This window comes from Mangifera indica, unplaced genomic scaffold (assembly GCF_011075055.1).
Source record: "Mangifera indica cultivar Alphonso unplaced genomic scaffold, CATAS_Mindica_2.1 Un_0054, whole genome shotgun sequence".
NCBI lineage: Eukaryota > Viridiplantae > Streptophyta > Magnoliopsida > Sapindales > Anacardiaceae > Mangifera > Mangifera indica.
The window spans coordinates 70,554-83,336 of record NW_025401146.1 but is presented as its reverse complement, the minus strand read 5'-3'; the positions used below and the strand labels follow the sequence as shown (position 1 = coordinate 83,336).

The 12,783-nt window shown below is 32.7% G+C and overlaps 1 protein-coding gene across 1 annotated transcript; it reads left to right on the top strand.

Moving 5' to 3' along the window:
* The first annotated feature begins 3,464 nt into the window (after positions 1-3,464).
* Positions 3,465-5,598, top strand: LOC123206950 (7-deoxyloganetic acid glucosyl transferase-like). Its single transcript, XM_044624247.1, has 2 exons — positions 3,465-4,028; positions 4,517-5,598. The coding sequence occupies exons 1-2, from the start codon at positions 3,536-3,538 to the stop codon at positions 5,455-5,457; spliced, it is 1,434 nt and encodes a 477-aa protein (XP_044480182.1). The 5' UTR covers positions 3,465-3,535; the 3' UTR covers positions 5,458-5,598.
* Positions 5,599-12,783: the final 7,185 nt, after the last annotated feature.

Sequence of the window (12,783 nt, the reverse complement as noted above, 5' to 3'; positions counted from 1 at the left end):
GAAACAAATTCCTTATCTTTTTTTTCCAAATAGATCTCTTATAATTATTTTCATTTTAGTATTTTCTAAGTACAGGTTAGATTTTTGTTAAAAATATTTTTCAACTGCATCATTTGAGAATTTTCTTTTTAATGAATTTTGACTAGGATAACCTACAGTATTATGCCATTAAGCAGATATAAATGAGTATGTGATGTCGGCGTCGAATAAGGCTTGGAATAAGAAGAGCTTCGTCTTCCCCGTTGAAGTTTTTCGTCTCCCGTCGTCTCTCAAGTCTCATTCAACATCACTCAGACATCTAAATGGGTGGAGAGAGATCACCAAGAAAAGAGAAAGCTTTAGGAGAAAGAGGTCACCGATAATAACACTAAAAATAATGTTAGAGATCTGAAAACTAAATCCTAAGAAAAAATTGTTATTTTTTAAAATTTAGGTTGGACAGAAACTTTTAATTTTTAAAGTTTAAAAAGAAAAAAAAGATAAAATTTTAAAAAATTAAAGTTTCATTAATTTTAATTATTCATAAATAAATATTTAATATTTTTAAAATTAAAAAAATAGCATACTTTATGTGAAAAATATTCCTTGGGCTAAGTTAAATTAAAAGTTGCTTATAAATATTGTAACCCCACAGAGGGTACAGGTTTTTCTGCATGCTATGCATTGATGAAGTTTGTCTACTCTGTTCTTCCACACATTGCTGGCAGTGATGCAGTCGCTGACGTCATAAAATTGTGACCAAACAAGCTGAGTCCATTTCTTTGTAGAAGCTGTTATGCAGCCAAATTCAACAAATCGAGGGCAATCCTCTAAACACACTGAATAGCGGATTAAGACGTTAAAAAACAGGAGCAGTTCAAGACAAGCTGGTGTCAATTATTTTCTTCTTTACCTCACCTTCGTACACTCATTTCTCCAGAGACTTACTTATCTAGTCTTCGCAAACTCTTTTCATTGTTAGCGTAATTTATATTAGGGATATTAAATTTGTTATCCCCCTTTTTTTTTTTTAACCGTGCGTGTGTGCATGTATATATATATATATATATATATATATATATATATATATATATATATATATATATATATTTTAAAATCTAAACAAAAAACTACAACAATAACTTATTTTCTTAAAATATTTCTGTTAATATAACTCATATAGAAAGAGAAAATATACAATAGTAACTTTTCTCTTTTTACTCAGTCTTTCAGTAAAGAAAGAAATTTCTATAATAAGAAAAAAATGTCAATCTATTTTTCATTTGATTTTTATTTAGGTCTAAATTTTCGTATTTTTTAACCATCAATACAATATTATAAAAACGTTAAACAATACAACAACATAAAATCACAACATTAAATAATCTAGCAACATGATATTACGGGTTCAAGTTAAATTTTTTATAATAGTTTTTCTCACCGATTGTGTATTCTCTCTTTAGACTGAGTAAAAAGAGAGATAATATTATTGTGTATTTTCTCTTTTTACATGAGTTATATCAACAAAGATATTTTAGAAAAATTAGTTACTATTATGATATTTTTGTTTAAAGTCTAAGATAGATGACATATATGTATATACATGATTAAAAAAAAGATTAAAAATTCAATATCTCTTTATATTATATAAAGCTTTAAATTGCACATATTAGTTGGCAACAAAAATCACAATAGCAATTTAATATTAGAGAGAGGACAAAAAGATATTTCGTACTTTTACAATTATATATCAGTGTTTCATATATTTTACTACGTAAATATATCAATAATTCAATTTATATGTTGAGGATCAATGATGTTAAGATAGAGGACGGTTTGGTCTATAAAGAGCATCTTATGCAAATGTTAGGTAGACACGTGAAGGGACAAAAAAAGAAGAAGCAAATTTCTCTAATCAAAGTGTTGTAAAGGAATTGTCGAATTGAAAAAATCACATAAAAGATTGAGAAAAATATGAGATACAAGTTTTTGGAGATATCAATTGAATTTGAAGGACAAAATTATTTTAATGGAAGAGAAATGTTACACCCACAAATAGAGTATAAGGGTATTTTGGTGGTTTGTCAAGCATAAAAATAAAGGTAATAATAATAGAAACTAAAGAAGGCTGATTAATTCGACTTGATTTTGTTGATTTAGAAGAATAAAACAACCTTATTTTATTCTTTGATAAAATGATACCGATTTACAAATATATATATATATATATATATATATATATATATATATATATATATATATATATATATATATATATATATAAGATTTAATGCAATTTTAAAATTATTCAAACTGTAAATTAATCTTTGAATTGTTTTCAAATATTTTTTAACTTAGACCAAACTTTTATTTTAACATAGTACGTACCATTTTAATAGTTTAAACCGATTTTCGTGCACCCTAGTTTAATACATAAAATGATGCATAGATTGAAGAATATTTGAGTTCCGAATGGGTAAATCATCCTTTGTTTCAAAAAGGCCAAAGGACTATTTCCCATCCAAGGTATGTTATATTCTCAAGTTTCTCCTCTTTAACTATGAAAGTATCAAATACCCATTCATGAGCAGTTAAATTTAACGGAACTCTAACGCCTTAAAATTTTATCTCTTTTTCTCCCCCTAACCCCTAAAAACTAACCATTTCTCCCTAGACCAAGTTTTGAAAAATAGCATTCCCCCCCTGGGGTTTAGTTTTCAATCCCCGACGACGAAGTCTTCCCGATGCTCCGACAGCCTCTCTTCTCTCCTCTGGAACATCGATCGGCCCAGATCTGGTGTCGTCTTTGCGTAAAAATTTGAAAAGATGAAGCTCTTTGTCTTCCCAGATGAAGACGATGACCTCATCTCTGTTTGGGAAGACATCTGGAAAGACGATCGTCCTCCTAGATGAAAACGACTACCTCATCTTCGTCTAGGAAGACGATGTCAGATCTGGGTCGATCGATGTTTCAGAGGAGAGAAAAGAGGCCGTTAGAGCATGGTGGTGCTTCAGGAAGGCTTCGTTGTGGGCGATTGCTCCAAATTTGGCGTTAAGGATTGAAAACTAAACCCTAGGGGGGAATGCTATTTTTCAAAACTTGACCTAGGAGGAAATAATTAGTTTTTAGGGATTAGGGAGGAAAAGAGGATTAAATTTTAATTTATTTTTAATATTACAGATAAAATGATGATTTTGCCCTTAAATCTGTTTTTTTTAACAGCCCATGGGAAGATAAATGGGTTTTTCAAAGTTAATTGGTGGCAGAAAAATTATACTTTGGGTGGGAAATAGTCCTTTGGCCTTTCAAAAATTAAAGGAATTACAAAGTTTCTCTTATAAAAACTTCTTCCTAGAGTCACGTTTTTATCTGACAGCTGATTGAATACGCCAGTGCACTAAATTACGGGTACTAATATTTTTGCACTCATCGTTAAAAGCCAAAGAAGTTCAGGACAATGACTTAAAATATTAAAGAAACGTGCAGAAAAAAAAAAAAAGGGTCTGTATAAGTCTGTTCTCATCATTCATAGGGATCTTAACGATCGGCATAGAGATGGAGAAAATCCCACCTCATGTTCTCATCTTCCCCATTCCAGCCTTAGGCCATGTTAACTCAATGCTCAAGCTCGCCGAGCTCCTCAGCGTCGCCGGCATAAACGTTACTTTTCTAAACTCAGAGTACAACCATAGCCGTCTTGTTCGTCACACCGACATTTGTTCTCGTTACACTCAACGATTTCCTGGCTTTCAATTCAAGACCGTTACAGATGGCCTTCCCATGGACCACCCACGAACCGGAGATCGATTTGAGGACGTTTTATATTCAGTGAAATCAGTAACTCCTCCTCTTTTGAAAGATATGCTTTTGAATGAAATCAAGCCTCCAGTCAACTGCATCATTTCGGATGGATTTATGAGCTTTGCAATTGACGTCGCCAGGGACTTGGGAATTCCGATTATTTATTTTCGTACGATCGGAGCTTGTGCTTTATGGGCTTACTATTCTCTTCGTGAGGTCATTGATGCCGGCGAGCTCCCTATCAAAGGTTAGTTGATAGTTCACTTTGGTTATTTTGTAAGAATGAAGGTGCATGAACTAAATATAAAATCTAATCCTAAATCCGCAGGTATAAAATATTAAATTAAATTTCTTTGAAGTTACCAAAATATTTGAAATGTCATATTGGTTGTCCTTAAACTCACTTAAATCACAGTTTGTAATGAAAAAATTATACCACATAAATTTTGGAATGAGACTTAATAAAAATATAGTATGTTACCTCAAGTTTTATTAAGACTCACACTTAATTAATATAATAACTTTTAAATATATTAAATTTATTTTTTATTATAAATAAAATACATTTATAAATTATTGTTATTTTATTTAATTATTTTATTTTATTAAATCAAAACTATAATTAATTTTAACCAAGTTAGTATATTTCCAAACTTCTTTTGTCTTAAACTTGATTAACAAAGAATATCTTCCATTATATTTCAAGTGATTGTGCATGCTTAATTAAATCTGAAGGTGCTGAAGACATGGATCGCCTGATAAAAAATGTGCCCGGCATGGAAAGTTATCTCCGCTGCCGCGATCTTCCAAGCTTCTGTCGAGCTAGTGACCCCATGGACAAAAATTTTCAACTTTTTATGGGCGAGACTCGCTCATCTCCCCGAGCTGATGGTCTCATATTGAATACATTTGAGGACTTGGAAGGTCCCATATTATCCCAAATTCGCACTATTTGTCCAAATATTTACACCATAGGACCGCTCAACGCTCACCTCAAAGCAACAGTTCCCGAAAGTACGTCATTAAAATCCTCAAACAGTTTCTGGGAAGTTGACAGAAGCTGCATTTCATGGCTTGACAAACAGCCTCCACAATCAGTTATCTACGTTAGCTTTGGCAGCATTGCAGTGCTCTCAAGAGAGCAATTGCTAGAGTTTTGGCACGGTCTGGTGAATAGCAACAAACGGTTCTTATGGGTGATTAGGCCTGATTCAATTTCAGGAAAAAATGGGGAGGATGAAATTCCTGAGGAGCTTGTTGGGGCCACCAAGGAGAGAGGGTACATGGTGGGCTGGGTGCCACAGGAAGAAGTTTTAGCCCACCAGGCTGTTGCTTTGTTTTTGACTCACAGTGGATGGAACTCGACATTGGAGAGTATTGTGGCGGGGGTGCCCATGCTATGTTGGCCGTATTTCGCTGATCAGCAGGTGAATAGTCGATTTGTTGGCGAGGTGTGGAAGATTGGAGTTTATATGAAGGATTTGTGTGATAGAAATGTTGTTGAGAAGATGGTTAATGAGCTGACGGTAGAGAGGAAGGAGGAATTCATGAAAGCAAGCTCTGAGATTGCTGATTTGGCTAGAAAAAGTGTCAATGAAGGTGGATCCTCGTACTGTAATTTGGATCGCTTGATAAATGACATTGAATCGATGAGCTCAAGAGTCTTTTCTTGCTGAAGCCTGGTTGCAATATGCATCACTCCAGGGTTGAAACTTTTCAATTGTTTTAATAAGGCAAAATTAGCTGAGTTGTTTGATAATATTTAATGAGTTCAATGATTCCAATCATCAATGGGAATAAAGCTGTTTGATTATTCAGAACTTCTTGTCCAGGTCGATTTTTCCTGGTGTTTGTATGTAGGCTTGTAGCGATTTGGTTGTTTTTATTTTATGCATAGGGGTTTTTCAAATTTTGATCAATCTTTTGCATGCTAGTAACTTTTAGAATTTCACATAACTAGTCATTATTACTGAGACATATGAAACAAATTCCTTATCTTTTCTTTAAATAAATCTCTTATAATTACTTTCGTTTTAGGATTGGCCAAACGACTATTTCCCACCCAAGGTTTAGTGTTTTCTCAAATATCTCTCTTTTAACTATGAAAACACTAAACACCCACCCATAGTCGGTTAGATTTAACAGAACCCTAACGCCTAAAAATTTTATCTCTTTTTACTCCCCTAAACTTTAAAAACTAACATTTTCCCTCAGTCTAAGTTTTAAAAAATCGCAGTTTCACCCTAGGGTTTGGTTTTGAAATCTCTGGCGACCTCTCCGGCTTCGTTGCCGACGGCCTCTCCCTCCGGAAGCAACCTCCTTCCAGTGATCTCTTTTCTCTCATTTGGAGGTTCGATCGGCGTCGAAAACGCCTTGGGAGACGAAGAACTTCATCTTCCCCGACGAAGTTCTTTGTCTCCCAAGGCGTTTTCGACGTCGATCGAACCTCCAAATGAGAGAAAAGAGATCACCGGAAGGAGGTTGCTTCCGACGAAGTTCTTCGTCTCCCAAGGCGTCTTCGACGCCGAGCGGACCTCCAAATGAGAGGAAAGAAATCGCCGGAAGGAAAGGTTGCTTCGAGAGGGAGAGACCGTCGGCAACGGAGCCGGAGCGGTCGCCGGAGATTTCAAAACCAAACCCTAGGGTGAAACTGCGATTTTTTAAAACTTAGGCTGGGGGAAAATTTTAGTTTTTAAAGTTTAGGGGGGTAAAATTATATTCTATTTTAGTTTATTTTTAATATTATAGTGAAAATGACAATTTTACCCTTATCACAGTTAGGGTTTTGTTAAATCTAATCGGTCATGGGTGAGTGTTTGGTGTTTCTATAGTTAAAGGGGGGACATTTGAGAAAACACTAAACCTTGGGTGGGAAATAGTTGTTTGGCCTTTAGTAATTTCTAAGTACCGGCTAGTTTTTTGTTGAAAATATTTCTCACTGTTATAAACAGCCCAATCGATATTGTCCGCTTTGGGCTTCAAGCCCGTACGGTTTTATTTCTCCACTTTGGGAAAAGGCCTCAACTGAGTTAAGGGCTTATGGCCCCTGCCTATATACACGCTCAATGGACTGCATGAGAGCGATGTGGGACTTCAGATCACAACACACCCCTCCATCGCGAATCGTACTGATAACGTGTTATAAACAGCCCAGTCGATATTGTCTGCTTTGGGCTTCAGGCCCGTACGGTTTTGTTTCTCCACTTTGGGAAAAGGCCTCAACTGAGTTAAGGGCTTTTGGCTCCTGCCTATATACACGCTCAGTGGACTGCACGGGAGTGATGTGAGACTTCAGGTCATAACATACTGCATTATTTGATAATTTTTTTTTCAATGAATTTTGGCTAGGACAACCTACAGTACTATGCCATTAAGCAGATATAAATGAGCATGTGATGACAGAAGTGTCACCGCAAACTATATTTGATAGCTCAACAGATGGAGAAGGAGAGGGCCACTTATTTTTATCCTTTATATATATATATATTGTAACTCCACAGAGGGTACAGGTTTGTCTGCGTGCTATGCATTGATGAAGTATGTCTACTCTATTCCACACATTGATGGGAGTGATGCAGCCACTGGTGTCATAAAATTGTGACCAAACAAGCTAAGTCCATTTCTTTGAAGTAGTGTTATGCAGTCAAATTTAACAAATCGAGGGCAATCTTTTTCTTCTGTCTTTCACCTTCGTACACTCGTTTCTCCATAGACTTACTTATCTAGTCTTCTCAAACTCTCTATATTGTAAAACTTTTAAATTCCGTATATTAGTTGGTAAAAAAAATCACATCAGCAATTTAATGTTACAGAGAAAACAAAAGGATATTTGATACTACTACAATTATAGAAATAATTTGTGGCAAGTCGGATAGAAAGATAGAAAGACACTGGAAAATTTATCATCCGCCAAAAGACTATTTTTCACCAAAGGTGTGCTATTTTTACCAAAGGTGTGCTATTTTTTTAAGTATTTTTTTTAAGTCTAACAATTTTAAATATTTATTTATGAGTAGTTAAAATTAACGATAATAAGAATAAAATTATTATTTTATTTATAATATTAAAAAAAAACTAAAATATAATCTCTTTTTTCTCTCTAATCTTTACAAATTAAAAGTTTTTTTCATCTAAATTTTAAAAAACAACAGTTTTTATCTAGAGTTTAGTTAATATCATTATTGATAGTCTCTTCCTTCTAAAGTTTTCTCTCCCTCCGATGGTCTCTTTTCTTTCATTTAAACGTCCAATCGATGTCAAAGAAGTTATGGAAGATGAAGAGCTTCGTCTTCTCCAACAAAGCTCTTCGTCTTTCACAGCTTCTTCGACATTGATCGAGCATTCAAATTGGTAGAGAGAGATTGTCGATAGGAAAGGAAGCTTCAGGAAGAAGAGGTCATCAGCAATAGAGATGGAGATGACATTGGATATCTAGAAACAAAATCTTATGGGAAAACTGTTATTTTTTAAAATTTAGGTTAGGAGAAACTTTTAGTTTTTAAAGTTTAGGACACAAAAGGAGATAAAATTTTAAGAGATTAGAGTTCTGTTAATTTTAACTATTCATAGATAAGTATTCGAGATTTTCAAAATTAAAGGGAGACACTTGGGAAAGCCGCATACCTTGGGTGGGAAATAGTCCTTCAGCCTTTATCATCAAACTATTTGGACACTAAACCCAAACCTCTTTCCCAAAGTCAGTTCATCTAAGAGACTGGCACAACATAGTCTAGACCAATCTCCTTGCTATTGCCCAACCAGCAAGAGGGCCAAGTTCAAAGACATTTGAACCACATAATACTCTTTGTACTCAATCCCAATGAGAGTTGGAAGGGCACCATCGATACACCAGCTCTGTTGGTTTCCAGTTGAGACCCTGTTTTCAGGCGTCAATGAACAACAATCGAGAGCACAAGACATCATTTGTAGCTCTAACAAGGTGACATCTGTAAACATCTGTAATCCCATAACTTGAAAAACCTACTAAGGTTTCCTCCTCGCCTGATGACATGATATGCAACCATGGTTTTCTAACCACAAGGCCACCAATGTATGGCCATCTGCTGCCTTTCAAGCCTCCCAGAAGTAGGTGCCCTCTGCCAGTTGCCCAAACACCACTGATGTGGGAAATCTTTGTTGTATCTATGACACTTTGATAGCAAAAACTAGGGAGTTAAGCATTAGAGGAGAAAATGTATTTCTAATTCATCCAAAGACAACCCCTATTTCATCTCATTCAATAACTCCTGACTCGACTATAATTAACCGAGTTGGGCTAAAAATAAAACTTGAATGAGAACAATAGTGAGATCATAAGAGACTTCACATCAAAAAATTAAAAACGATCCCACTCCGCATACCAAATACGTTCTAGCTACTCATATTAATCAAATATAAAAAGTAATAAGTATAAAATATTATTTTCACAAGCCTCCCAGAAAAATTTGATACACACACTCTAGTGGAGGATTGGAATGATAATATCTTATATTTTCATTAATATATGCACATATAAAAAAATAACACAAATTACAAAAAGAGGGGAATCACAATGAGGGTCCTTAAGAAAAATTTATGTTTGGTTGAAAAAAAGGATTGCAGTCTACCCCTACAGCCTCTCAAGTAGTGATTTCTTTGAGAACTCTATTTGAGACTTGCCCAATTGGATCAAGTCTCATGTTTCCCAAGTCGACTCCTTTAAACTTTGGCAAAGTTTGATCATGACTTTCGTCATGCCACCCATGTTACTCCAAATTTAATTTTTTTTTTTCTTGATTGCATCGTATTAAAATACGCACAAGGGTAAACAAATTTTAATGTAAGCGAAAGGATTGTAATTGCACTCCCTTATTATTTAAATAAAGAAGATTAATGAGAGAGAGGGAGGAAGGAGCATGAATAGGTATAAGAAATTATACACTTGATATTTAGGATTAAATAAACTTCATTCTAAGTTAATGAGAAGACTCTCACAAAATCCAACAATTCTCTTAAGAACTTTTGCCCTAAACAAAATCTTTCCCATAACACATATAGTTTATATACACATATTCCACTAGAGCATTCAATTAAAATCACTAATGTTATAATAGTTAATATAGATTCTCGAGTAATAAACACGTTAAATTTTTTTTTTAATCCATTCTTTAGTACGATTATCATAATCTATCTTATGTAACACTATAAATTGTGTATATTAATTAATAACGAACAATCTCACAAATACAAATAAACTCAAATCACTCAAATATTGATAGCTTTATGTTTACTAGTATTACTTATTCCCCTAGTAAACTAATACACTTTTTTTCAGAGTAATAATTGATGTATATGTGGGTTTAGTTACAAGGAGGAGATGAAGTTATTGAGCAAGAGTAGAAATGAAGCCATTACCAACTAAAGAAGAGAACAATTTAACCTAACGTAAGCAAATATACAAGCGTTGAATAATCTTTAAAATGGGCCATGATGCACGGCTAGAAACAGGCCCAAAATCACGATGATAGCAACCCAAATCAAAAGAAGAGGCTCTATAGGCAATTACTAGCAAGATCAAAATCAATCAAATCATTATAACCTAAGTAACTTCCCACAAACCTAGCCAGTGATTCTAGGGGGGTGTTGAGAGGTGCAAGTGAGATGGAAACTGATGAAGGAAGAGTTGCAATAAGGTTATGGAGGATGGTGGGATGTGATGAAGAAGAAAGAACAAAATAATGGAAAAAGATTTCGTACGTATATATTTTTTTCAAATTATAATTAAGATTTTAATAAAATTATGCGTATACATTTTTATATATAATTTATATATAAATAATATATCATTATATGATTTGATGATTTTTAATTAAAAATAAAATAATATCTAATTATATAATAATATATTATTTATGTATTTAAATTATATATCATAAATATATATACATAGTACTGCTTTTAAGATTTAAAATTAAGTACAAAAACTACCTAAATTAGACAAAAAGTGAGAAAATATTGTTTTTAAAATTGAAGAATGACAATATAATTGAAGAAAAACAAGGGTGGGACATGGTGACTTTGCCTTTCTTTTTTCACAAACCAGTTGAACCATACCATCGCGCATGGCTCCATTTTGACTTTGAATCTTCAATTATGGAACAAATCTCTACCCACCCTTACCATATTAGTTGACTTTCTCATAAGAATTGGTGGGATTCACTTCAATTTACATTTGCATTTGAAAGAGGAATCTAATAAAATGATTCAACCACTTCTCTCTGATAAAAAGAAAAAAAAAATCAAAATTTTGAACTTATATCATAATCGACAATGACCACTTACCCATTTATCCTGTGTACGAGAGTATATATCTGAAACCTATTAATAATATATTAAGATCAAATTTTTAATTTATTTAAAATAATATATGATTGTGAGGTTGGTATGCAATCTGAGATTTCATATACTTGATATGATCGATTTAATCTCAAAATAATTGGTCCGACTTAAATAATGTTTCTTATAAAAAAATGTAATACTAATAATAATATCTTATTATATAATTATGTGATTTAGAAATACGTATAAAATAATATTCACACGTTATTATTAATATCTAAATTAATATTTATTATAAATATACAGTGTATTACTGTTAATATAATTAAGTTACAATTTATAAAATATCATACAAAAACAATGGAATCAAACTTAATTATTTGCATTAGACTCATGATTTAGATGTAATTAACAATTAATAGCGATTCTTGGGGTGATTAAGACTGAGTGTGTGGACTCTTACTTTGTTTTGTCCCAGAAGACAAAAAAAAAAACTTACTTCAATTAAGTTAACTTGAAGTAATTAATTACACTAAATCCATTAAAACCAGATAAAGCCTGTGTGTTTCAAAATTCAAAAATAAAATAGAAGCCTGAAACTCCCAGTACTTTGCCTTGGATTTTGACATTCCTCATTTGGTTTGGGATTAATACTGGGGTTTATATCATTTTCCCTCCCAAGGTTTCTAAAAAGAACATGCAGACAAATTATTGAATATTTTGCCATATGAAATCTTTAATTCTGTCTCTAGGTATATATTCTTCTCTAATGTCATTTTAACTTCTATGTAAATAGTCATACTGTTGAAAAATTTTAGGAAATTAATTAAATTTTAAATAAAATATATGAATAGTTAATTTATTATTTAATTTTATACAACAAACTAAAAATGAAAACCTAAACTTAAATTAACGGTGTATAAAAAAATGAATTACAAAATGGGAGAAAGATTGAAGGAAGTAGAATTTATAAATTTTCATATGCTTTTTTATTTTTCTTTCTTTGACTTCTATAGAGCTAAAATAAAAATTGAAAATAATTATATATAAAATTAGATATAAGGTATTATAAAGATGGTAATTGGACGGGTAGGGGTTAAATATTTTAATCGATGCATCTATTTTTGCATAGAAGACTTTCTTTGTCCCCGATACAAGGATAACAAGAATCATCATCCTCGTTTTGCAAAGAAAATCTCTCTTCACTTCCCTATCTCCGTAAAAAAAAATTCTCATTTTTTTCTCTTCTCATACATTCTAAAAAATAATAAAATATTTAGTAGATGTTATAAAATATTTGTAATAATTTAAAATTTTTAAGAGTAATATAATATATAAATGAGAGAATATGACAGAGATATATTTATTTTTGCTAACAATTGAAAAGATTATGGTCATCTCCATTCATATCTCTAACCCTATTTTCGTCTTTATCAAAGAACAAAAAGAGTGGGTCAAAGACCTAATTTTATGGACCAAATCACCATATTTAGGGTATTGTAACTCCATATAGTAAAAGTAAATGATGATTTGGTTGTACGAGTTGCTTTTTGAAACCTTTGGGTGCCTTGGTGCTTTCATTAAACCTTAAGGACGGAATTAAAGCAAGTGATTACCCAGTTTTTACTTTAATTATGCGTAGTCAGTGTTTCGAGATTTGAATCCAACCCAGCATTGGATTCTTC

Coding starts and splice junctions, on each gene's coding strand:
- LOC123206950 (XM_044624247.1), top strand. CDS start 3,536: ATGGAGAAAATCCCACCTCATGTTCTCATCTTCCCCATTCCAGCCTTA. Junction 4,029..4,516: donor CGGCGAGCTCCCTATCAAAG/GTTAGTTGATAG, acceptor TTAAATCTGAAG/GTGCTGAAGACATGGATCGC.